Consider the following 24,128-nt stretch of genomic DNA (forward strand, 5'->3'; position numbering starts at 1 on the left):
GGCGACTGTAGTCCCAGCTACTCGGGAGGCTGAGGCAGGAGAATGGGGTGAATCCGGGAGGCAGAGCTTGCAGTGAGCCGAGATCGCATCACTGCACTCCAGCCCGGGTGACAGTGCAAGAGTCCATCTCAAAAAAAAAAAATCGCCGGGCGCGGTGGCTCAAGCCTGTAATCCCAGCACTTTGGGAGGCCGAGGCGGGTGGATCACGAGGTCAGGAGATCGAGACCATCCTGGCTAACATGGTGAAACCCCGTCTCTACTAAAAATACAAAAAACTAGCCGGGCGTGGTGGCGGGCGCCTGTAGTCCCAGCTACTCGGAGGCTGAGGCAGGAGAATGGCGTGAACCTGGGAGGCGGAGCTTGCAGTGAGCCGAGATCGCGCCACTGCACTCCAGCCTGGGTGACACAGCGCGAGACTCCGTCTCAAAAAAAAAAAAAAAAAAAAAAAAAATCTGCAGCAGTTCCTACTTAAACTGATGGATGCTTTGGGCTTTGGAGATATCTCATCCCTATGCCTGCTGCCCTGAATCTGCCGGAAGGAAAGGCCCCACTCAACTACTGGGAAGAAAGCCCATAATTCAAGGCGCTTAATACAGTCACTACACAAGCTCTCCCTCTAATTTAGGAGATCTTGTTACCTCCTCATCTGCATGTGCTTAAAGACAAAAAGAAACCTACAATTATTCATCACCTGTGGTCCAAGTAAGTCTCACATCCAGCCATTCCCCTGAGAGGGCAGGTGGCCAGACTTTGAACTTTCCACAGCTGGGTCTTCATTTTACTAGTGAGATGAACTGGTGCAGATTAGGGTGATAGTCCATCTAAGCAAGTGGAGGATCTGGGGAACTGTAGACCTTGCTGAAGCATCCGTCCACAGAAAGGAGATAAGGGCCTTATCCAATTGCCTGTACACAATAGATCAGTGCTTCTTTCCTAGACAAGGCCCAACAGGGTCAACATTATTTCTGAAGACTTCATTATTGGAATTCTATGGGAGTGATCTCACTGAGCTATTTTGGAATAGCAATGTGGCTAGTTGCTTGACCTCCCTCAATGGTTTCACGTGGCTTTTAAAGGGAAGGAAGGGCAGTGCTGACTTTTGGTAAAATGGGCAAAAGGGTCCATGCCAGCAACACAATCACTCAAAGTCCAGATGAGGGTCATCAGTAAATACAACGTGCCTGAAAGGCGGCCCTTGAGCACATTCCTCTGGTAGATATTAACTTATTAAATTGATTCTGATTACAAATACAAACTTTGCCCCCATCTCACCTGGTAACAATGCAAGAGTCGATGTCAGTCTATAAAAGGAAGTAGGAACTGTCCCTGGCTTTCAGGCTCCAACATCCTCCCTCTGTCAAGATGTGGCACCTCAAACTTTGTGCAGTCCTCATGATCTTCCTCTTGCTGTTGGGCCAGGTACGGAGGGAAGGATACATATGTATATGTGTGGAGTGTGGAGATGATAGTGGTGGTGGAACTTGAAAGCTAGACTCAGTCCTGAGGAATGGTTCTTCTGTTCTGAGTCTACAGCATCTGGGGAATGATCATTCTTCCAAGGTGTGCAGCAGGGTGTCAACACTTCCATATCTGAATGTCTTTGCCCTACAGATAGATGGCTCCCCAATAACAGAAGTGAGTTCAGCAAAGAGAAGGCCACGGAGAATGACCCCATTTTGGAGAGGGGTTTCCCTCAGGCCCATTGGAGCCTCCTGCCGGGATGATTCTGAGTGTATCACAAGGCTATGCAGGTACTCCACGAACCTGGGAGTAGGGTTGGGCCAGAGAGCCCTGGAAAGCTGGGCAGAGGAGTGACGAGGGGACACATGAACCTAAGAATAAAGCTGGGATGGAGGAGTTCTAGGCTGAGACTGGGAGCTCCATGGAAAATCCATTAGGCGTTAGGAGCCAAGAACAGCTCCATGTGGGTACCATGAAAGAGTGGTGCCTTTCCATTCTTCCGTCTTTCCTGAACTGGATAGATCAAGTGAAGAGGAAGGAAATGCAGCATAGGTGGCCCTGGTCATTCCTAGACCCAGTCTTAAACTACCCTTTCTTTTCCCCTAGAAAAAGACGCTGTTCCTTAAGTGTGGCCCAGGAATGATGTACATACCAAGGGAAGAAAGGACAGCAGTCACCTCTGACAATGCTCCGTTCTATGGAATATTGATTAGCTGCATTTTGGCTGGAGACACACAAGTGAAGCAATCTTGTATTTTTAATATTTAAAGGCAGATGTATGCTTTAAATTGGTCTCCATTTCTTCTTAGAATGTTGATATATGGATAAGTATAACTAAACTTGTCAATTTAGAGTTTATTTTTCTATGGATACTATTAAATGTCTCAAATTGAAATTTTAGCAGTTTGGAATTCAAGCTTTTGAGGGAAAGAAGGATTCACTTTGTATACTAAAGAAAAAAACAGCATTGCCCAATAATGTGTTAACTTCTCAATCTGGAAAGTGTGGTGAGAGCTACATAATCAACAGCTCTGTAATCAACTTCAGCAAGTTCTTATGTTGTGGATCCCTTCATTCCATAACTCTTCAGGGAGGTGTCAAAGGTGGTCAAGCTTGGGAGGCTGAGGCAGGAGAATCACTTGAACCTGGGAGGCGGAGGCTGCAGTGAGCCGAGATCATGCCACTGCACTCCAGCCTGGGTGAGAAAGAGAGAGACTCTGTCTCAAAAAAAAAAAAAAAAAAAAATGGTCAAGCTTGGCACTTGCCATCTAATGAAGCACCCAGGTTTGTCTATGACTGCCTGAACATAAGGTAGAACAGAAAGAAAGATCTAGTTTAATAAAGCAATAAAAGCCCAAGCCACCAAAAGCACCAAAAGAGATTTATGTTGGGACAAGGTGAATTTTGACATATGCACAAGGACCCATGGCCAGCAAGTTCAGAATTTCTGTAATCAGAAAATGAAACCTCAGCTGGTGGGAACAGACTTTTAAAGAGTAGTAATGGACCTTAAGACACAAAACAGGAATTGCATGAAAAGGGCTCAGTTGAAGAAATATAAAGAGCACAGTGTTCATTAACTTTAATACAGAAAATCTATTTGATATTTATTAAACTTAGTTTCTCCAGCTATGGTTTGGCATTGTACAAAGCATCTTAATGACACAGTAAAGTTAAAAAGATCTTTACAAATTGAAATGTGATACCCTTGTCTCCAAATATTTTAATTGCCATAAATTTGTTTAAAAATACACATTAAACGCATGTTTGACACTCTAAACTTTCTATACTTTCAATACCACAAAATACATATAATATACTATACAGATGTGGAAAAATCTAGTTAGTATATAATACTTTGCTCACCATTAACAGCTTTATCATGTGAAATGCACATACTGACTTAGAAATCCTAGCTTTTGAGCCCCAAAGTACCTCTGAAATTTTAATGTATTGCAACAAATAAAAATCACAGTATGTAATTGAAATTCTGGTTGAAAATGTCAGATGCCTAAATATTTTGGATAAAAGAAACGTAAAACAAAGATTTGGTTCATGTACAAAACAAAGGCATCCTATCAGTCACTAACAGTACCTTTCTGCAAAATCAACAGGCTTTTAATTTATCAGTGACATTACCTCCCCTCCAAAACCCTCCCCAAATATCAAACAATTATTTACCAAATAATTTTAATTTCAAATAAAAGGATTTTCAATAAATATATAAGCATTTCCATCCTCCATATACAAAATTTCTTAAAACCATTCAAAACGGAGGCTAGATAGAAATTTTCATAACTGTGCTTACCAACCCCACAACTGGCCCTCAAAGGGTGCCTTTTCAGGCAATGTCAGCTGGCCAGTTCTGTTGGTGAGCCCCCCACCCCCCACCCCACCACTGTTGAATGCTCATGTTAATGATTTGCCAGGTGTGTGCATAAAGTTGTAAAATGGGGACACTTCTGGAACAGCAACAACAAACTCAACAATATGGAAAATCATGGCATTGATTTGAAAGGCAGCATTTCCAAATTGATATTTTCCAGAGAGGAACATACCAGGTAGAAAATTCCAATGGTTAAAAGCTGAAAAGAAATCCCACGTGGAAGCAGTTAAGAGGTCAAAACTGAGTATTACTAGAATTTCTGGGTGGGAGCTTTTTTATTTTTAAGAATGGCAAGTTATGGTTAGCTGAGTAATAGCGGCAAGGAGGAGGTCAATGCTGACATTCCTGAAAGTCAACTTCTTTACATGATGACTACTTAGGGCTGCTATTTTAGGATACTTAAAGATCTCTAAGACTTGGATTAGACTTAACTTGAATACCTTATTCTGTGACCAAATTACATGAAAAGAAGATACATAGTTATTCTTTCCATTCCCTTTTCTGGAGACAGCAAGTTCTAATTAACCATCGGGTTCATGTGAATAGGAGCTTTATGAGACCAGCATCCACTTTACAAACTATTAATAATTTACTTTTTGTCACTTGCTAACTTGGTTTTGGGGTCTAGAGGTCTAAAGTGAATTTCTCCATTGGTGAGTATCTGAAAGACGTGCTCACAAACATGAAAAATTTGGCCTCTTATCGCTACATATTCCAAGGCATTCAATAATTATCTCTTCTATTAATTTTACTGAATAGCAACCTTAGATGTGCAGTATTATTACTGGAAAAAAGCCTGCCTCTTCAATACATTAATGCATAAAGCTGAAATGAAATTTATGTTCCATGTATTAGGGGATATACAGGTATGATAGTTGTCTATATGGGTTTGAAATGCTCTGGCTCCCCAAGTTACTTAGGTTTTTTAAAAAACATCATCACAAGCTGCCTAACAGTCACCCCCAGTAGATGTTCTTGGGACCCAGACACAAACTCCTATAAATCAAAGTATATAATGAGGCCATACTGTTCAATTAGCAACTGGAAAATTAAAATCTTTCCCACCCTGTAAGAGCCCTACGACACTACAGAAGGGCTCAAATACATTTTAAAAGTTAATTTACTACAAATCATAGTAATTAAGCTTTAACAATCTAAAGGAATACACATTGCACCCTTGAACATTAATATTCAAGGTGTCAACAAGAAAGTGTCTTAGATCAATTTAATAAATAATGTGGAAATAGTTGCACTAAGCTAAAATACTAAACACACACATTTTTGACAAACTAATTTCATGTTTTCATACATACATACATATATATAAAGTGTGTATGTGTACATAATTTTAAGATCCAAAGTTGCATACCCTTACACCTAGAAGAGTGCACAGTGTACCCCTCCTCTATATAACTAGGCATCACTGACTGGAACAATCACTGGCTGCTCTGACACTCCACAGAGTACTGGCCTCCAGAGCCAGAACTTTCATTTATAACAGGTGCCTTTTGTAGGCTCTTGCTTCAGAATGCAAGTTCATTCATGAAAAAATGTACCAACGTTTCTGTCATTAAATACAAAATGATGCTGTCTGATCTGTCTGATTAAACCTTTAATGAAAAGAAACAAACAACAATTTTTAAAAAACTAGTGAATCTAATAAAGCCACAAGTGTGTCATTCAAAGTACAGCCCAAGTGCCTATGAATCCGCTACTGTGAGAGCTCCCAGAAACACAGGTGACTGTGGGCTCACACACACACTGCTCTCCATTGCTTTTACGCTAGAGAATTAAATCAATGGTGGTCAACATTCTCCACTCTTCGGCAGCTATAGCTGTTAAGTTTATCTGAATTACTCACTGCGTATAAAGTCACTTCTTGGCTACTTGCTCAGAAAAAGGTAGCACTGAGGCAAGGAATGGGCTGGATGCTCTCTAGCCAGACTGGAGCCTGGGCTGAACTGTGGAAACTCCCCTGAAGGGGAATGCTCCCCACAGCCCAGCCCAGTCCAGCACAGGCAAGACTACTGTGACGACTGCATCCACTGCAATTGGTTCATTGGTTGCTTGTAAAGAGTCTAATGGTGTATAGGCTGCTGCCTCCTGGCATACAAGTATAGTCATAAAGAGCAGTCAACAGAGTAACTGTTAAAATTGTTGTTTCTATAATTAACCATATATTCAGTACAAGTCTCAGACTAAGTTTTTAGCCACTTGTCAAATTCAGTTTTAAATGGTTAGAAAACACTGAGGACACCTACTGAGGAGGGAGGGAGGAAGGTCACCTGTAAAGGAGTCCAAAGTATGTGCTGGAGCAGACGATGACAAAGACAGAACATCTAAGAAGACAGATGTGAAGGAAAGGGAGTAGTATTTCCATACACTATGACATTGAAAATTCAATCATTTACGATAGGATTTTGATCCACTGCCCATTACTACCTTGTAGGAAAAACCCTCCACAATGAAAAGGTTGAAAAATTCATTCTCCAAAAATTGACACAGTTTTAAAGAGAAAATATTAGAGCAGCACCATAAACCATGCAGGAAACTCTGCTTTAACAAAATATCAGTGTGACCCCAGAAATGCTCCTGCTGCCTTTCAGGACATACAAGAGACTAGAACACACTAGAACGTAGAGGTATCCCATTGGCTGTTGTTGCTGAAAGTCTGAAAGCCCAGAGGATATTCTTTCCATTTCTAAGACATCACTGCAAATTAAGGAATCTGAGTCAGAGAAATCAGAGAATGACAAGACATACATGTACTTGATTAATAACCATTATTTCTTACTAAATAACTATCATGATCATTGAGAAGTTGTCCTCTTATGGAAAACTGTTCCTAGAACACACTAAGATTAAGTTAGAAAGATATCAGAGGCAATTTCTCCAAGGGAAACTGGTTAAATTCAACATAATTTGTACATCTCAATCTTCAATGATATCTAAAAACAATCTGAAGTACAAAACAGTTAAGAAGCTCTATAAATATGAGGCCACAAGGACAATGAAAGTTCACTAACTTCAGAAATAAGTGTAAAAAAGACTCAAACACAAAGGATTCACTGCACTACTGGACTTGAAACTTTTCTATGCCTTCGTTCCCCTTTCCTATTTCAAGCCTTAGCAATCATCTACAAATAGTAGTATAATCTTTTTTTCTGACTGGATGGATTCATTTCTGGAATGGGGAGAGGGACAAACTATTTTTCAAAGCAGCATTACCCAATTGGTTAGACTAAGTCATGTACCAAAGCAATAGCTTTTCTGAAAGAACTAATCTTTATATGACCCTAAAGAAAGATTTAAAATGAAAGAGAATTTAACATTATTATTGTAGAAGACCAATCATGTATGGACGATCTGGTCCTAGTGTAAAACTTCAATTGTAAACAATCCATAGAGTCTTCATTTAAAGGTAAGATTTAAGGCACACCAAACATGATAGGGGCATGAAAAATAAAGTATAGAGGGTACATTTCTTACCTTAGACTTCTATATGCACCTTGCAGCAAAAGGTACTTTGATATACAACTCTTACAGAGCCAGCTTCTTAAGCTCTACCCTTGGCTCCCCTCCCTGTCCCGAGAGCTCACACTGAATCAAGTTAGGTAAACTTTTCTAGTGTGAAATTTTCTGATTCCATCAGAAACACACATCATTGAAGAGGGCCTTCATAATACAAAAGCAGTAAACACAACATAGGTTTAAAAAGGAGAAATTCATCATCTCTACATCAGGCATTAGAACTGTAAGTTGTATAGCAAAAGCACACACCAAAGCTCCAGCCTGTTTCTGTATCAGTCACTGCATGCTCATATCAGAGCATCACAATCCAGTATGAGGGGGAAAAAATCTGAAAAATAACTGTAACCGTCAAAGATAATCAATTAAAGACACATAGGCAGCAATCCTCAGGAGTTGGATCATCCTTTTTTCCACAGTAACTTATTCTGTTTCGATTAAGTGTCAAACGATTAGCAACAAAAAATAACATATGGTTTTAATAAAATCCGTAACGTTCAGGATTGTCCTTTTATGAAACCCTTCAACACAAAATGCTTCTTCTAGAAAGTTTGCCCTCCATCTTTTGTAATGCATTAAATGCAAATTATAGTCACCGTGTGATTGCTGTAGTGTTATTAACACACATTCACAGTTTTTGAAATAATGCATACCAAATCAGACACATTTCATAGTACATAGATGTAGAATGCCATTTTCTCATATTTAAGTGATTTTTTCATGTGTAGAAGAATATCCTTAATACTAACTGTAAATTCCACAATAATAAAATTGGAGTTAAGATTTCAAATATCAGATCAGGTAGTAGGTGTAGAAAGAATATGTCCTTATTTTAGATGAACCAATTCTTACTCTTAGAACAGCTACCACAAAAAGATATTAGGTAATAAAGCTCCCGAAGTATATAAATAAAAATGTCTACATTAAATTTATGCTAAATATTCAACAGAGTAAATTTATAGGCAGAAATAACTAAGTCTTAAACTAGCCCCAATCTGGGAACTTAAAAAAATTAAAATAAATAAAATTTCAATTCATTAGTTATGAATTGCAACTGGAATTTCAATCTTATCATAGCTCATGGAAACCATCTTATCAATATGCTGCAGAATTAAAAGCATTTAAATAACTGTTCACATTGGAAATATTAAAGGGGCCAACTGACATGATGGCTTTGGGTTATCAAAAACAACAACACATGAACCAACGAGGAGAAAACTATTCCTCATTCTTAGTGTCGACTAGGTGGTACGTTATGGCAGTTTTCCTTCGTGATGTGACACAGTGTTGTGGAGAAAATCAGAGGCAACGAGAATGTGTTCAGTTCAAGATACCAACTTGGCATCCTGGCGAAGCCAGTGCAGTCCCTGCCGGGTATAACGAACTAGATCTGTCATGATGCTTGCATTAAAGATGAGAGGGCCCATTACTTTATCCAGTTCAGCAAAGAATTCTAGAAAACCAAAAATATTCATTAAATGATATATACTCTTTTGAATCACTGCTTTAAAATTATGAGATTATAAAACAGCATTCATAAACTCAAAAAAATACCTCCTCCTACACTAAAATGCTTACTGTCTATGTTTTAGAGCAAATCATTCCACAGTCTCTCAAGTTATATTTGTTCCCTAAGTCATGCAACATTTTAAACAGAATGTATGGTCAGAAATTAAGTGTTATGTGTAAGCAGGATTCCATGAATGGAAATGATAAATTGCTATTATGTAGTAAATATTATTAAAATGAAGACTTAGTGCCATAATGTGCTACTGATTACTCAAAACATTTTGTGCTTTTGTATAAGAAGCAAGTGATACAAAAAGGAGGATGTTTTTTGCGGGTTTCCTGTAACAGCCTCTGTGAGGTTAGATACTTAAGATTATATCAAACTTTCAGCTACAATCATATGCCATGAACCAAGTGATAACTAAATCTCATGTTTTTATTTTCATTTATTTTTAGACAGAGTCTCCCTGTCGCCCAGGCTGGAGTGCAGTGGTGTGATCTTGGCTCACTGCAACCCCAGTCTCCTGGGTTCAAGCGATTCTCCCGCCTCTGCCAAATACAAAATACAAAAAAGGTTTTCTTTTTGTGTGTGTGTGGTTTTTTTTTTAAAGTAGAGACGGGGTTTCACCATGTTGGCCAGGCTGGTCTCGAACTCCTGACCTTTGGTGATCCACTCGCCTTGGCTTCCCAAAGTGCTGGGATTACAAGGTGTGAGCCACCATGCCCAGCCACAAATTATGTTTTTATAAATACAGCTTTATGTTGAATGTTGGGATTCCTAGCCTGAGCAACGTAATAAGACCTTATCTCTACAAAAAGTAGAAAAATTAGCTGGGTGTGGTGGCACGCATCTGTAGTCCCAGCTACTCAGGAGGCTGAGGCAGGAGGATCACCTGAGCCCAAGAGGTAGAGGCTGCAGTGAGCTGTGACTATGCCACAGCCTGGGTGACAGTAAAACCCTGTCTCAAAAAAAAAAAAAAAAAAAAGTTGGGATTCCACTTTTACCTTTCTCTCACCATAACCTCTCTTTAGGGATAGGAATCTTTCATTTTCATCTGATTACCTGTTCATACTGTATTTAAATATACTCTGTGACAAAATGACACTTGATTGGCTAATGTAGTGTTTCTCTGCAAACGAAGAGAAGCTGCATGCACATATTTGCTAATAACATCTACTAAATAAAATGGTGGTTATACAGTACTTTCCACTAAGGTCTTCAAATACTTTATAATTCTCAATGTCTTTGGTTTGGGAAATAATAAACTTTTAAGGGGCAAAGCCTCAAACAACCTAATTTTAAAGAATGTTAAGAATTCTGGCCGGATGCAGTGGCTCACACCTGTAATCCCAGCACTTTGGAAGGCCAAGGTGGGCAGATCACGAGGTCAGCCGTTCGAGACCAGCCTGGTCCACATGGTGAAACCCCATCTCTACTAAAAATACAAAAGTTAGCTGGGCGTGGTGGTGGGCACCTGTAATCCCAGCTACTCAAGAGGCTAAGGCAGGAGAATTGCTTGAAACCAGAAGGTGGCACTGAGTCGAGATTGTGCCACTGCTCTCCAGCCTGGGCAACAAGAGTGAAACTCCATCTCATTAAAAAAAAAAAAAAAAAAATTCTATTCATTTCCTAGTCTCCTTTATTTCATAGGTTTCTTCCAATACACCTAAAAATCCAGTATGAACATGCTTTCTTATACATTAACCTTCTCAGATGTACAGATGTTTGGATGTAATCCTATGCCTATTGCCAAATTCACTATTAATCATCCTAGGGTAGAACATATATTTTATTACTTTTATGGTATGAGCTACATTTAATGTGCCAGAATAGAGGCACATTCATCTTAGACCAATAACTATTTTCAGTTTAGTTTTGTCACCAGAATCACGAGAGGTATCTTTTGACCAAATTCAGTTTCATTTAGTGTAACTGCTAAGCAATGAAGACTATTAACAAAGATTATCATTAACTCTAAAGTAAATAATAAAACTAAATATAGACTAAATACTTACTTAACTAAATTATAAAAGTTCCTTCTAACAATTCCATCCCTTGAAGTTTATCCAGAAACCTACCTACCTTTTTGCTCTTTGGAAAGCTGTTCAGCTTGGTCCCAAATTTCGGTGGCATAGAGGAAGTTGGACGTGACCTGAACATAGCTGGCTGCCATCTGGTGGATCTTCTGTGGAATGGTCACTGAAGAGCCACTTGCAGAAGCACTACTGGCCCCAGATGAATAATTTCCTGAATTACCTGGTGACAGCTTTGGAGAAACAGGGGAAGGCATCCCCACAGCTTTGCTACACAACAGAAATAGGAAGCTTGTTCATATGGACATGGTGAGCATTATAAAATCAAGTACTACTAGCTCTTTCTTCATGAAAGCATTTAAAATGTAAAGATTCTCTTAAACTAGATGGGTTTGCAGACAACTACAATTTCTTCTAAATAAGTACTATAATCTTGTAATTCATAACCTTATTATCTTAGAATCTATACCCTTTGTTTTAATGAATGACAACAAAACAAGAGATGGACAATAACTGAAGAAGTCATGCACCTTGTTAGTGACAGTTCAAAGACTTAAAAGCCAGATCCCCTCACTCTCTGCTCAACACTTTCCATCTATTCAGGCATATAATTACATATTTTTCATACTGTTTTGTAGAAAGTTTGGTGGAATTCACATTTAACCTAAAAAACTGTGGTAGAAGATGGGAACATCTTTTATTGAACTCCATAATTTCTGACACTTTCCTAGTTTAACCAAATTACTCAGAGCTGACAGAGGTACAGCTCTCTCAAGCAACTGTAATCACCCCAAGCTTCCTGCCAATTAAACATGTCTTAGAAAACATGTATGTTGAAATCTGGCAGGTTCATTTCAGGAGTTCTAAAATTTGTGAAATGTTCAAGACTGTGATCACACACTAAAAGAAAGGAAAAATCAAAAGTTGGAAGAAAAATAAATTTGTGTGTTTGTGTGTGTGTATGTGTATATGTGTGTGTGCATATATATATATATATATATTTTTTTTTTTTTTTTGGGGGGGGAGACACTCTTGCTCTGTCACCCAAGCTGGAGTGCAGTGGCACGATCTCGACTTAGTGCAACCTCCACCTCCCTGGTTCCAATGATTCACCTGCCTCAGCCTCCGGAGTAGCTAGGATTACAGGTGTGCACAACACCACACCCGGCTAATTTTTGTATTTTTTAGTACAGATGGGGTTTCACCATGTTGGCCAGGCTGGTCTTTAACTCCTGACCTTGTGATCTGCCCACCTCGGCCTCTCAAAGTGCTGGGATTACAGGCGTGAGCCACCACGCCCAGCTTGTTTGTATTTTTATCTGCACTTTTAACATTATAAACTTATGTAAAAAAATACATGCAGGACAAAGAACATCAATTCTTATAAACATAATAACTGAACAGATAAAATTAAAAAGGTTCCATGGTGTTTTTCATCCTTTGGGAGATCAGTGGGATGAGAGTGACATGGAGATGGAGGAGAAATCACAATCATGTCACTGTTACTAAATTCTGGCAGTGTCAAGATTTGACTAAAGATAAGCCTGCTGTGATAAGTCCAAGTAACTATGGAAATCAAACTGTGAAAAGGGTTGAGTGCTAGTAAAAACTCAGATTTCTTAACAGGTAAAATGTCTCATATCTATAATCTTTATGATTATGTTCACTTATATTTTCAATTCATAAAAAATGGAGAAAAAATTATAACTTCTAAAAATATTTTATCAGAGACTGTTTTACTTATTTAAAAAGTAGTCATCTTTCCATTTTTGGAAATTGGACCATACTCATTTCACTTTTATTGTCACAAATAATATTTTACATAATAAAATTTTACCTACCTTCCCAAGCCAGGCGATGGTGCTTGAGAATTATTATAAGAATTCTGTGGAAAAAATAAAATGTACTTAACAACAACAAAAACCACCACTACTTTATAAAGTTCTAAATATATTTAAAAGCACTGGGTCAGAGCTGATCGCAAGCAGCTTTAAATATTTAAGACACCAAAACGTGTGTGTGTGTGTGTGTGCGTGTGTGTGTGTGTGTAAAAGTACAACAGAAAGAAATTATTAGGTGAGAGCTGGGGTGTTCTGGAAGACTTCACAGAAAAGGCAAGGAAAGAATGAGTAACACGTGGATAAAGGGAAGGGGGATAAGTCCCAGCTACTCCCAGCTACCTGAGAGTAGCTGCAGTGAGCCATGATCGTTTTTTTTTTTTTAAACTCTCTCTTAAAAAAGGGGGTGGGTGGGTGGGTGGAGAGAGGGGAGAGATGAATCATACTACGCACAAAGGCTGCAGAAAAGACAATGTATGTGGCCCCATGCAGTTTGCCTAAAGCAGAGGTTTAGACAAGGAACAAGAGAGAGAGCCCTTGGGGCCAGGGTAAGGAGTTTAAACTTGACCTAGCAGGCAACTACCGAAGGGTTCCAAGTCAGAATCAGAGGCAGATTTTAGCAGGATTTATGTGGTGCTGGCCTGAAGAAACACAGGAAAACCTTTTAGGCAACTAAGATAGTAGTCGGAAAAGGATGGCATGAAAACAAAAGTTTTTTTTTTTTTGAGACAGAGTATCTCTCTGTCACCAGGCTGGAGTGCAGTGGCCTGATCTCGGCTCACTGCCGCCTCCGCCTCCGGGGTTCAAGCAGTTCTCCTGCCTCAGCCTCCCAAGTAGCTGGGACTACAGGTGTGTGGCACCACGCCCGGCTAATTTTTATATATTTAGTAGAGATGGGGTTTCACCATGTTGGCCAGGATGGTCTTGATCTCTTGACCTCGTGATCTACCTGCCTCGGCCTCCCAAAGTGCTGGGATTACAGGTGTGAGCCACCTCACCTGGCCGAAAACAAATTATCATTTAAAAAGTAAATACAGCCACTGCACATGGCTACCAGAGTTCTACCATCAGATACACGTACATTAAAAAACTTGAAGAAACCTCCAACTTATTTGAAAGGTCCCAAACAGTAGCTCCTCCCCTGGTGTGTTTGCATAAACATGAGGGCAGTTCTGGGGTGGGGATGGGAGACTGCAAATTTTGTCTCCTAGGAAACAGACCTTGTGCTTCTGTATGCTTACCTTCAGGTGCTCTGTCAGTGTCTTTGAGTACTTCAAAGCATTTTCTTTCTTCAGTTTGAAAAGCCTCAGGTACAGCAAAGACTCGCATCGCAGGCTAGCCAATGGAAAAGGGCAGCTTATTTACCAGGACAGCAAACTGTGGCCAGATCTGCACAGTCTTTGCATTGTGCAGGAGACTGGCTCATGTGACCATGGCATAGGCCACAACATTAACCCTTAGGCAAAACCAACAGATGTGTTCTTATTGTGGTACATGTCCTACAGAGGGGAAGATGGCTAAGAAGCCTAGGACTAGCCTCTCATTATTTGCTGACATTCCAAAATCCAAACCTTATCCATAGGACACCAATGTGTCATGAAGTTTTAAAAATTACGAAGGGGTAGAATTTCCAAACCAAAGTGTAAATAATCTAAAATTAAAAAACAAAAACTAAGAAACTCAACTACAAATATTACAAACCAAAACATAGCTTACAAAGACCCTGCAGGATCATCCCTGCCTATCTCTCCAGTCACACCCAATTCTCGCTGGTCTTCTTTTAGTTCCTTGAAAGTTTCCCATTCCTTTCCACCATCCAGCCCTTGTACATGTTGTTCCCTCTAAATAGAGTAGGTCTCCCTACCCTCTACTGTTACAGTTACATATACTTTTCTTTCAAAACACTTAATTCATATGGACCTGTATGATGATTTGTTTGATTTCTGTCTTCTCACACTAGACTATACTCCATGATGAACAGGGCTGTGTTAGTTTTCTTCTTAGCTGCATTCCCAGTGTTAAATACAGTGCCAGGTAAAGACCTATAACAATCGAACTGATAATATCTCACTGGGATGAAGCAAACAAGTCACATCCTTTATTCTGAGCAAACTAGATGCTTGCTCCCTAAGGAAAAGCATGGGTGAATGGAGAGAGAGGGTACCAAAAGAAGAGTGTGGAAAAGTGATTATTCAAGACCATGGACGTTTCTACCATCAGTCCCACAAAGCCAAGGCTTTCATCAAGAAGGAAATGGATCAGCGACTGACAACTCAAACTTTTCAGTAGGAATTCTGAGTTACTTCCTGCTTGACCCGTCAAGAACAGATTTAAGACACGATTATGGAAGGCTGATTCAAGGAAAACATTCAGAAGAGCACACACAGCACTATTTATTATAGAACTTCCTGTCATCCAGCAGAGGCTAGAACACAGAAAACTCACCAAAGTACTGTGAGTCGTTTATCTGCAGCTGTAGCATCTGGTGCCAAGTAATTCTTTAGCTTCATAGTGTATCTGTTGAGTTACAATAACAAACAAATGACAAACAGAATACTTCACCTTGATCTTATGATTTCACTTGTCCTTAAAACATTAGAATTTCAAACCTAAATAAAAGCAAAAATACTCATTGAAGTATCTACTTCTCCTTTATCTAAGGACATTAAAGGATTATACACCCTCTTCCGTTTACTATATATCAGCCCCTTCCTAGATGGACCAGAGAAATAATGTTATTGCCAATGATCTGCCAAGTTTTTCCACTTACTTGATGAGATCCACTGTCTCTGAATACATAGGGAATGGGGATTTGGATTCCTGAGCATTTTTCTCTAATGCATTCCCACATTCAATGAAAGATACCACAGCATCAAGATAGTATACAGCTTTCTCAAACCTATCAGACTGAAGAAAGGAGAGAATGCAAGTAATGAGTAGTGATCTACTATGGCTACAAACATCAAAAGATTACTTAAGTTAATTTGATTAAATATATAAGTGTAAGGAGAATATTTACATACCAATGCATCTGCATTGTGCTTTAGCTTTTTTGCTTCTTGTAAATAATGGTCTGCTGAATAATTTCTGCAAGGTAAATTTTCATCATAAATAGAATAGTAAATATTTTCATAATACGAGTTCATTTCAGTATCTAGTATCCCTCAGTTTTTATGTCCTCAAACAAAGAAAATGAGCTATTACTAAGTATTTGTTTCAATATTTTCTGACAAATGTTTGTATCAGGTTAAAAGCATAAGTTGTTTTGACCAACTCATGGCAAATCTAATTAGGAAAATAGAAATCAAGCTCCCTAGTATCAAATACTAAGTTACTCAAGTTGACTGAGAGATTAAGCATAAATAAAATGAGAGTAGGAGAAATAACCTTTTTATTAAAATAGAGGAAAAAACAATATTGCTCTTCCTCATCTAAGAAACCCTCCATTTTAACAGTGATATCAGCAGTAGTAAGATTCTTCTACTGGAAGGCAGATCATTCACATCCCCCATGGGAGTCATGGAGTTAAGCTAAAGGATCAGTACTTGGACTAGTGGGTACTGTTCAAATTGAAACCTGAATATTCTGCAGATCATACATAAGTATACATCCTTCTGATCAATGATAGGTTTATTTATTTATTTATTTTTTTGAGACGGAGTCTCACTCTGTCGCCCAGGCAGGAGTGCAGTGGCGCGATCTCGGCTCACTGCAACCTCTGCCTCCCAGGTTCAAGCAATTCTCCTGCCTCAGCCTCCTGAATAGCTGCGATTACAGGGGCGCACCACCACACCCAGCTAATTTTTGTATTTTTAGTACAGACAGGGTTTCTCCATGTTGGTCAGGCTGGTCTCAAACTCCTGACCTCGTGATCCGCCTGCCTGGGCCTCCCAAAGTGCTGGGATTACAAGCGTGAGCCACCGCGCCCGGCCAATGATAGAAATTAAAATGAGTTTCTTACATGCTGACTGGAATCATTTCTTAAATACACATACAAAAAATCATATTATCTCACCTGTCATCAAAGACAAGCTTTGTTCTCCGAGGCTTAGAAGAATCAAGAGTTGGTGCAGATGGAGGACAATTAGAGGAGCTACTTGGAGCCTTTTCCTGACCAAAAAAATATATAACTACAATGAAAACTGTAAGGAGATTAAAAATGAAACTAATAGCATTTCTTCAGCCACTGGTAAAAAAAAACGAAATTTCATTGCCTTTCATAATGAATTTCCTTGTTACAAAACTTTTATAAACTTCATAATGTAAATTAAAAAAAAAAAAAAGGGTCCATTTTATATAACTGAAATATTCATTCTAATATTTATATAAGGGTCTACTACATGCCAAGCACTGGCCAAGGCAGTCATTAAAACATAAGGAAGACAAAAGCCTAGTATGAAAATGGCAGCACTACTTACAGCAAATTTATTGGTAGTTCCTGGTCAATGAAAACAGCAATAATATTAACAGCATCTAATGTTTATTATGTGCTTACAACTTACCAGGCACTAAGTTAACTAAGTACTTAGCATTATTGTTAATCCTTTAACAAACCTATGAAATAAGTACTGCTATTAAGATAAAATGAAAAAGCAGTCTCAAGGAGGTTGAGTAACTTGCCTAAGTTCAAACAGGTTTTAAGTGGCATTCCTGGAATTTGAGTTTTAAATTCAGAATTGCCAGACTTCAAAAGCCAAGTTACTTTCTTAAACTTTACTCTGCCTCTCATCCACATGTCTTTTTTTTATTTTAAGAGATGAAGTCTTGCTATGTTGCTCAGGTTGATCTTAAACTCCTAGGCTCAAGTGATTCTCCCGCCTCAGCCTCCTGAGTAGCTGGGACCGTAGGCATGTACAACTGCACCTGACTATATGTTTCTGCCTCCTATCAATATAGCCCTTTATGAAAGAGCTATGACTCTCTCTCAACTGCCTCCCATCCAGCCCTGTCTTTAATAAGGAATATACATTTTTCCATAATAAAACACCATAAACAAGTGGAATTTAATAAATAAAATGAATATACATTTTTCCATAATAAAACACCATAAACAAGTGGAATTTATTCCAGGAATGCATGGATGTTTCAACATTAGAAAACCCAATAATACATAATTTTACTTTACCTAACAATTTACCCAATATTATACAATGTTTTATATTTATATAAAATATAAAATTTTTAAATATATAATTGTACTTTGAAATGGCTTTCTGGCCGGGCGTGGTGGCTCACGCCTGTAATCCCAGCACTTTGGGAGGCCGAGGTGGGTGGATCACGAGGTCAGGAGATCGAGACCATCCTGGCTAACCCGGTGAAACCCCGTCTCTACTAAAAAATACAAAAAAACTAGCCGGGCGAGGTGGTGGGCGCCTGTAGTCCCAGCTACTTGGGAGGCTGAGGCAGGAGAATGGTGTAAACCCAGGAGGTGGAGCTTGCAGTGAGCTGAGATTCGGCCACTGCACTCCAGCCTGGGTGACAGAGCAAGACTCCGTCTCAAAAAAAAAAAGAAATGGCTTTCTGAATATTATGTTGTACTGTAACATTACTAGGATAGCTTTCCCTCTGTTTTATTTATTTATTTGTTTGAGACAGCATCTCACTCTGTTGCCTAGGCTGGAGTGCAGTAGCGCAATCATGGCTCACTGTGGCTTCAACCTCCTGGGCTCAAGCAATCCTCCAGCCAGCCTCCCAAAGTGTTGGAATAATAGGCCGTGAGCCACCATGCCTGGCCGCCTCTATGTTTTATAAATAGACCCATAAGGACCTACATTCAGATATGCTTTTCAGAGGATTTCTGAAAATGTTTCCAAATATTTAAACACAGATTTAAACACAGTTTTCTTATATAAAAACTATGTGTAATGTTGGTTTTCCGGATCTAATTTTTTCTTTTTCTTTTTCTTTTTTTTTTTTTTTTTTGAGATGGAGTCTCGCTTTGTCGCCCAGGCTGGAGTGCAGTGGCGCGATCTCGGCTCACTGCAAGCTCCGCCTCCTGGGTTCACGCCATTCTCCTGCCTCAGCCTCCCAAGTAGCTGGGACTACAGGTGCCCACCACCACGCCCGGCTAATTTTTTGTATTTTTAGTAGAGACGGGGTTTCACTGGGTTAGCCAGGATGGTCTCGATCTCCTGACCTCGTGATCCACCCGTCTCAGCCTCCCAAAGTGCTGGGATTACAGGCTTGAGCCACCACGCCCGGCCTCTAATTTTTTTCTTTAATTGATAGTATTAAAAATAGCATATTTCCTAATTAAATTAGATTGTTATCTAAAAAATTCAAATGTCACTGCCTAACTTGGGAATGGTCAAGACTAACAAATATTAACTTCAATAACTGTTAAGTGTCAAGAGCTATTGAAATCAAAGTGGTAAGGCCCTATTCTATATTTTGTTGGAAACAATAGAGTACCAAATGACTACATTTGATCTAACAAATATTTCCTCATTACCCAGCAAGTTAAGCACCGGATAAAACACAAAACAAGACACAAATCTCTGCTTTCAAGAAGCTGACAAACTTCTTGAAGAAACTCCCTTCTTATGTGTGATAGAAGCATACACAGTGATTTTTACCTATGAGATAGCAGAATCCAAAAGAGGAGAGCTCACTTATTCAAAAGTAAAAAAAAAAGCAATAGCAGGTTTCAAGAAGCAAGCACAGAGGCCTCAAATCCTACAGTTAAAGGATGGGAAATGGAGAAAAAAACATCAGCAGGCAGATGGAAAACTGGACCAATAAAGCTGACCAATGTAAGAGTCAAGGTCCTAAGCACCTTGTGCTAACACTAAACTACTACAGAAGGAGGCTGTTCAGCTAGAGAAAAAGCTTTCTGTGTATTTAAATTTAAGAAGTTGTTAATTAAAATAATCTCAATTAAAAAAATTTTTAATTTACCACAGTTAATAAATATAAGAGCTTTAAGGAGTCTTATTTTTCAATTCTCAAACCTTTGCTTACTAAATAATAGGTATTTTCTGATTTGAGTAAATTTGCTTCTGATCAGAACAGTTTAGAAAGCAAACGACCTGGTAAACAAATTGAGGGTGAGAGACTATTAAAGTATAGCCTTGAACAAACTCCTTTGATCCAAATCTCCCATCTATAAATGTGAAGAATACTCCCCCCTACATTGTGAGTATCCTAGGAATAATAATTAGAAATAATTTCAGTGCTAACTTAGCTAAAGATTTCTTTTTCTATTTCATGAATCAAAGCCAAATGATTGCTTTGTCACTTTACGTAACATAACTAGTTTGTAAAGTATAACTCTGAGAAACTCAAAGCCTATTTCAAACAATATACAAGAACTCAGTCCTAGCAACTAAAACCATTTAGTTCTTATTTTAAAAACTTCCATAACTAACTTTTCCAATTACTGGTTTCTATCTTTTTTTTTTTTTTTTAATTCTAAAGCTCTTTTATAGACAGGGTCTCAACACGTTGCCCAGGTTGGACTCAAATTCCTCAAGTGATCCTTCCATTTTAGCCTCCCAAATAGCTGGGACTACAGGTATGAGCCACTGTACCCAGGAGTTTTTATTTCAATGGACCAGCTGACTTACTGCCTTCACAGTCTTACATCACTGTATTCATTTATCAAGATTATTACATATAGAGGGTAAAAGGCATAGGCCTATGTATTTATTAATATGTTACAATAATTTCAAAGCACAGTGTCACCCTGGAAAAGTCACATGGCAAGTTGAGTGATTTTCAAAAGCCCCAGGCCCCCAACACTTTACCTTAACCTCCTTGGAACTACTGGAAGTCTTCCCTTCGGTCTTCTTCTGCTTGGATGTAGAGGAACTGTTTCTGCTGCTGCCACTAGTCTCCTTGCTGTTACTGCTTGACTTTAAGGAAGAAGACTGACTAATAGTCCTCTTCCGAGAGCCATGCTCTGTTTTTGGATCTTTTGAAGGAACAGGCCCAGCAGGAGAAGGCAACAAATCCTTTTCTTTTGCAGCACTCTGCTTAGATGACCTGCCAAACCAAACGAATGCCCTCATTTCTCCACAAAGTAATACAGGGGTAGTTGATTTTTCCATTTCTCTTTGTCTGCTTTCAAGACAAATCTGTTTTTCCCCATTTGATTACTAGGACACATGATTTCTATAAAACAAAATAAGACTGTAAATTCCGTGAGGGTAGGCATCTTTTCTGTTTTTATTCCTGTGGTTGTATATCCAGGGCCAAAAACATGACCTACCACTCAGTAGTACTCAATAAATATTGGCTGAATGAATGAACAAAATGATGAATAGTGAATGAAGAGATTACCACTTTTAAGTTGGCAACCAGTCTCTTGGAAATTACAGGTAAGTTTGCCATCTAACCAGAAAGTGGCATACCTTTACTTTAATTCTCCCCTGATACTCACCCCTACCCCAATAAAAAATGAAGAAAGGAAGAATTAATTAAATTTTAAATGTCTTCCATCCCTATTAGCTAAAAGCGAAAGCTCCCACTATTTGGCATATGTTATGTGTGTGCATTTATATAACACTCGCTTACTAAAACGAACACTCAGAGCATGTTAGAAAGTACCCAGTATCAAATGATACACATATATTAACAACATTAGCATGCAACATGTTTTGGGGACGTACTCTCTGTTGCTGGATGGCTTATGGCCTGCTGAATTCTTGTCCTCTGTTTTGGGTTTCTTGCTCTCGCTGGCTCGGCTATCATCTTCATTCTAGATGAAAAATAGAAACCGTGGTCTGATCTTTATTCAACTAACTTCAGCTTCCAGCACTAGCTACCCACAGAGTTTATCCCTGATTAAGCATCAGAAAGATAAAAGAGAAGTACAATAATTCATTTAAATAATATTCAAAAAGATTAGGTTTTAAGGCTGAGGTCTCCTATTTTAGATACACAGAACCCAAAGACTGAAACAGATTTCCTACAGTCTCTAAGATGGCATCTTTTCAATGTAATGATTTGAGGGGTGGTATCTGTGAAATTATAATTAAGATATAATTTACATAACATGAAATTCACTATTCAGAAGTACACAATTCCATAACATTTGGTATATTCAGAGTTGTACAACCATCACCACAATGAATTTTAATTTAATTTATTTATTTATCTGTCACCCAGGCTGGAGTGCAGTGGCATGATCTCAGCTTACTGCAACCTCTACCTCCCGGGTTCAAGTGATTCTCCTGCCTCAGCCTCCTGGCTAATTTTTTGTATTTTCAGTAGAGATGGGGTTTCATCGCGTTAGCCAGGATGGTCTCAATCTCCTGACCTCATTATCCGCCCATCTCGGCCTCCCAAAGTGCTGGGATTACAGGTTTGAGCCACTGCAGCCGGCTTAATGAATTTTAAAATATGTTCGTTATCCTGAAAACACACTCCATACCCATCTCTTCCTCCCCCAGACACTGACAATCACACTTCATCTTTATAGATTTGCCTATTCTAGACATTTCAGGAAAATGGTATAATTCAATATATGTGGTCTTTGTGGCTCCTTTCATTTAGTGTAACATTTTTAAGGTTCATCCATGTTGCAGCATGGATCAGTATGGCATTCTCATTTATGGCTGAACAGTACTCACTGCATAGAATTTATTCATTTTGTTTAGTCATTCATCAGGTGATGGCCATATGGGTTGTTTCCACTTTTTGGCTAATATGAATAATGCTACTATGAACATTCAAGTACAAGTTTTTGTGTGGACATATGTTTTCATTTCTCTTGGATATATACCTAGGAGTACAATTGCAGGTCAAAAGGTAATTCTATGTTTAACTTTTTCAGTAACTACCAAACTATGTTCCAAAGCAGTGGTATCATTTCCATTTTCATCAGGACCGTATCAAAGTTCCAACTTTTTCACAACTTTGCCAACAATTTTTGTCGTCCCTACTTTTGATTACAGCCCAACCTAGTGACTGAAAAAACTTTTTGATGGAAAACACAAGTGGTGGGCCCATCCACTGCCAATGTTACTTTTCTAAGTGAATCTAAGTTTTCCTTTTGTTTCAAATATCAGGGCACAAGAATGCAAATATTCTACCATAACAAAAGAATCTGTTCCCCTATACAAATGATTAAAGACAGACAAATGAAAACATGAGAAAAAGAAATCTACATCCTTTACTACCCTTAACTGGGTCTTCTCTTAGTACTACCTGCTTTATCTCCAGGTATTGCCCTTGACACTTTATATTTTAAATGCTTGAATATCTTATAAAAGGGCCAGGTGTGGTGGCTGACACCTGTAACGCCAGTGCTTTGGGAGGCTGAGTGGGAGGACTGCTTGATTCCAGGAGTTTGAGACCAGTTTGGGCAACACAGCAAGACACCATCTCTATAAAAAATTAGCCAGGTGTGGGGTCGCATGCCCGTAGTCCTAGCTACTCGGGAGGCTGAGGAGAGAGGATCACTTGAACCCAGGAGTTTGAGGTTACAGTGAGCTATGAATACCATGGCACTCCAGCCTAGGTGACAGAGCAACACCCTGTCTCTAAAAGTAAGAAAAATAAAATAAAATGTTACAACAAAAGTAATACTTTTTAAGCACAAAAGGATCATTCTTTTTAAATTCCATAAAAAAAATCCTAGGTTCCTAAAGAGCAGAGTCCATCATACACAAGCTCTTATTCCACATAATTCTATGAATTAAATTCCACAGCCAAGTCTAGCAATCTAAGGCTGTGGGCTACAGGGGCCAGTGGCCCTAAACAGCTTACTAGTTCAGCAAACATCCCTGTACAATGATAATGGAAACTCATTAGCTATAGTCAGGAGAGCAGTAAGCATTGGTTTTCTAAAAATTCAAATAATGTGGACAATTTCAATTTTTAAAGATTCAAAAAAGAAGTGAGGTATTATTCTAATTTGTCTGAATATATATCATCTGCACATGGCACTGTGGTTTTATGAAAAGGAGAGAGGAAAATATCTCACGCCATTTTAAGAAAGTGCTCTACTCTCCCTGTAATATATGTGATTCTCACGTCAACTGGAGTGGTGTTTGTGTTCCAAGTTTACTTGGTAAGGCCATTCTGGTACCTATCTGTTCAGCTACTCAAACTTAACTTCTAGTCTTTCACGATCATACACATGTATCAGGGGAAATTACAGTATTCTTTGATACAGACTACTTAAAACTTTACGTTCTCCTGAAAATTCCTCACTAGAGCTGAAAAGATCAGGCTGTTTTTCCCACAGAGTGTCTATATTTGTAGTCATTCAGATCTCTTCATTGTATGATTATTATCCTCCAATCATAGACATGTGTGAATTTTCACATTTCCTCAGTCTAAGAAAAGCAGACCTTAAATGTACAAATTTTGCCTCTATATCCAAAATTATCTTGGAAGTATTTAGGGATGAGAGCTGGCTATGAGCC

General features: G+C 38.8%; 2 protein-coding genes across 5 annotated transcripts in view; one reads left to right on the forward strand and one right to left on the reverse strand.

The window, feature by feature from the left end:
* Positions 1-1,362: 1,362 nt before the first annotated feature.
* Positions 1,363-2,104, forward strand: LEAP2 (liver enriched antimicrobial peptide 2). Its single transcript, NM_001168764.1, has 3 exons — positions 1,363-1,419; positions 1,612-1,751; positions 2,068-2,104. The coding sequence occupies exons 1-3, from the start codon at positions 1,363-1,365 to the stop codon at positions 2,102-2,104; spliced, it is 234 nt and encodes a 77-aa protein (NP_001162235.1).
* A 938-nt stretch (positions 2,105-3,042) lies between these two features.
* AFF4 (AF4/FMR2 family member 4) overlaps positions 3,043-24,128 on the reverse strand; it is an 88,786-nt gene continuing 67,700 nt past the window's right edge. For 2 of the 4 annotated variants that reach the window (XM_009209059.3, XM_009209061.4), the window contains 10 exons: positions 21,366-21,454; positions 20,502-20,739; positions 16,772-16,866; positions 15,780-15,843; positions 15,527-15,663; positions 15,202-15,273; positions 13,998-14,091; positions 12,760-12,803; positions 10,968-11,188; positions 3,043-8,828 (listed from right to left, as the gene is read on the reverse strand). In XM_009209059.3, the coding sequence (XP_009207323.1) occupies positions 8,701-8,828; positions 10,968-11,188; positions 12,760-12,803; positions 13,998-14,091; positions 15,202-15,273; positions 15,527-15,663; positions 15,780-15,843; positions 16,772-16,866; positions 20,502-20,739; positions 21,366-21,454 (1,182 nt within the window). In that variant the 3' untranslated portion in view covers positions 3,043-8,700. The remainder of the gene's footprint in view (positions 8,829-10,967; positions 11,189-12,759; positions 12,804-13,997; positions 14,092-15,201; positions 15,274-15,526; positions 15,664-15,779; positions 15,844-16,771; positions 16,867-20,501; positions 20,740-21,365; positions 21,455-24,128) is intronic. The other 2 variants (XM_021939168.1, NM_001168765.1) reach the window with 2 other exon arrangements.

The sequence above is a fragment of the Papio anubis genome, chromosome 5, assembly GCF_008728515.1.
Source record: "Papio anubis isolate 15944 chromosome 5, Panubis1.0, whole genome shotgun sequence".
NCBI classification, from domain to species: Eukaryota; Metazoa; Chordata; class Mammalia; order Primates; family Cercopithecidae; genus Papio; species Papio anubis.

Bases quoted from the DNA above. Each gene is read 5' to 3' on its own strand.
- LEAP2 (NM_001168764.1), top strand. From the start codon at position 1,363: ATGTGGCACCTCAAACTTTGTGCAGTCCTCATGATCTTCCTCTTGCTG. The intron at 1,420-1,611 runs GTACGGAGGGAA...TTTGCCCTACAG, and splicing joins TCCTCTTGCTGTTGGGCCAG to ATAGATGGCTCCCCAATAAC. The intron at 1,752-2,067 runs GTACTCCACGAA...CTTTTCCCCTAG, and splicing joins TGTATCACAAGGCTATGCAG to AAAAAGACGCTGTTCCTTAA.